The sequence below is a fragment of the Rhododendron vialii genome, chromosome 3a (genome assembly GCF_030253575.1).
Source record: "Rhododendron vialii isolate Sample 1 chromosome 3a, ASM3025357v1".
NCBI classification, from domain to species: Eukaryota; Viridiplantae; Streptophyta; class Magnoliopsida; order Ericales; family Ericaceae; genus Rhododendron; species Rhododendron vialii.
Window position 1 is genome coordinate 21,747,819 of NC_080559.1, and position 2,648 is coordinate 21,750,466.

The 2,648-nt window shown below is 46.2% G+C and overlaps 1 protein-coding gene across 1 annotated transcript; it reads right to left on the reverse strand.

Moving 5' to 3' along the window:
• Window positions 1-299: 299 nt before the first annotated feature.
• Window positions 300-2,137, reverse strand: LOC131320426 (probable E3 ubiquitin-protein ligase RHC2A). The gene has a single exon (XM_058351129.1). The coding sequence runs from the start codon at window positions 1,933-1,935 to the stop codon at window positions 736-738; it is 1,200 nt and encodes a 399-aa protein (XP_058207112.1). The 5' UTR covers window positions 1,936-2,137; the 3' UTR covers window positions 300-735.
• Window positions 2,138-2,648: the final 511 nt, after the last annotated feature.

Here is a 2,648-nt window from a genome sequence, read left to right on the forward strand (position 1 = left end):
TTCTTAGGTAGCTGAACCCTCAGAATATAGTCTACTACAATCAACAACATTCTATCTTCCTGGCTACAAGTAGTCCTCACTAAACATATAGTCAAATTCAAATTTTCAATTTCAAAACAGAATTTAATTGGTGACTTTTACCTCACGATTCATGCATCCACAAACTACTTAATGCAACCATTTAAACCTCAAGATTTCCTGATCCTTTGACATTCAAGATAAATATACTGTCAAAACATACAAGATAGGTCCAGTAAAGCAATAAGCTAGATCTGAGACATAGAACTCAAAGAACAAGCTTCACAAAAACTTTAAATTTCATAAAAGAAAATAACTCAACATAAAGGCATGAAATTAGAGCTACCTAAAAATTGGAAATTGAAAAAGCATTATGGGAAACAAGAGAAAATACAAATAAAAACATACTGCACCTACTCTCAAGTCCAATGTCACAGCGATACACGAGTCCATGTACCTTCTTAACTGCAATCCAATAATCAACCGAAAGTTCCTTCCTTTAGAAAAGAATCTCCTTTGCTCCATCATGTTTTCAATTACCAAGTCACTGGAGTCTTCCATCTGCAATTATCATAGGCATAATGCACTTAGGCGACTTTACAAATCTCATTTGTTTTCTCATTTCTTGCAATTAACATCAACTAGGCAAGTATGTCTTCAACATAGCATTTCCTCTCAATTAACAGAATTCTCATAAGGTTTCTCCAGCCCATAAAATCACCATCTCCGCATACCATTACTAGTGTCGAAAGCCAGATCCCTGCGCCTCCGAAACGACGTGCTGAAAACCGAGGACGGAGAAGAACCACTTCTGTGACTCAACTGAGATCCCGAACTAGAAGTAGAGGCCGAGGAGGAACCGATTCCCCCGAAACAACCAAACAAGTTCCGAAAAACCCGTCTCAAACCACCACCACCACCACCCTCTCTTGACGCATTCCCTCTGGACGCCCACGAAACCCTCCTCGGAGCGCCCCCGTTGTTGAAACCCCCGTCCATCTCTGTGTACACAACCGTATGCTCCCTCTCCCCTCCGCCCCCGCCTCCTCCCCCACCTCTCCTCCCTCCCGAAAACCTCCCCACTGCAAACCCTCCCCCCGGAAGCCTCCATATCGTTAACCCAATAGCCTCATCATCATTTTCAATTTGCCCTCTATTCGGCTCGACCGTGTTCCTATCAGCACTACCTTCAGAAGGCAATTCGTGGCGGCAAACGGGGCAGGAATTCCGCATCAAAAGCCAGGGGAGTATGCAATCGGAGTGGTATATGTGCTTGCACGGCATTTCCTTGACTTCTGTGCCCAACTCGAACGCCTCTTTACAGACGGCGCAGTGAGATTCCGTAACGACGTGGGCCGAGTCGATATGGATCGTGGGCATCGACTCGATGGCGGCCTTGGAAGCCGGGGAGTGATCGACGCGCCCTATTCCGTTGACTTCGATTTGGGATAACTGATCCAGAAGCCTCTCGAAACCCGACCCTAGTAGAAACTCCGACATGCTCGCAGGCAACGGCCTCAGCTCCGAGCCGACCCCATCGTCGTAATACAACTCCAACCCATTATTATTGTTGTTATTGTTATTATTACCGTCGTCGGAGGGGCCACGTAGGACGATGACGGGGTTGAACGGGGACCGGTCCCCACCGTTCCTCCTGCTCCTGCGGAGCGCGGGGCTCGAGCCGAGGTTGGAGTTCCGACCGTTGCCGATCATGTACATGGCGGCGGCGGGGAAACGGCGCCGTCGGGAGTCGGACAGGGTGGATCGGGTCGGGACGTGGTGGTCGTCGGGGATCTGCTCGATGAATCCTCCGTCGCAATCGGGACAAGAGATGGAGTCTTGGTTGGCGCGAACCCTAACGAATCGGCTGCATCTGTAGCACCAGTACGAGGAGGACGATGATCCCCCGTTAGACATCAATACCGACGCACAAATCCTAGGAATAGATTTTGCCTAGGAAAAATCAAATCTTTTTGTCAAGAAATGAATGTTTACACCCCCGAAAAATCAAATCTTTTTAAACTTGTGAATTTTGGAATAATAATCCCGGGGGTAGAGAGAGAGAGAGAGAGAGAGGAGCGGGTTTGGGCGGAGGAGAGAGAGGGGGATGCGATAATGGGTGGAGTGGGGTAGTGGAGGGAGGAGAGATGGGATAACGGAGGAACCGGGTTGAACGAATAGCGTGCGATCAACGCTTGGATTTTAAGGACACGTGGGCAGATATTGGTGGAAGAAAGTTAGACGGCGTTAGTGGAAACGTTAGTTAAAAAGAATGGAGCCAGGCTATCTCACCGCTGGTTTTGTTGGTGACTCGTGAGGAATAAGGAGAGATGCTACATACACTGTACCAAATCACTACACCATCTATTACATTTTTTGTGGAGCCAATTCAGGATTTTACAAAAATACAAAAAAGTACTACCTTCGTCCCTTATTTTGTGTCCAGTATTCTATTCTGGGCTGTCCTTTAATAAGTATCCATTTTGTAAAGTCAATGAGGTAAAAGTTTGTGCATTGTCTATTTTGTCCTTAAAAGTAAATTTTATTTTGAAAAGTTAGTGAGTAAAAGTGTAATGATGATGGGTAAGTAGGAAAAGTGGAGGAAAAAGTTGATGTGAAAGGTATAATGA

What these genes read in the sequence shown, in the direction of transcription:
- LOC131320426 (XM_058351129.1), bottom strand. Translation starts at nt 1,935, where the DNA reads ATGTCTAACGGGGGATCATCGTCCTCCTCGTACTGGTGCTACAGATGC.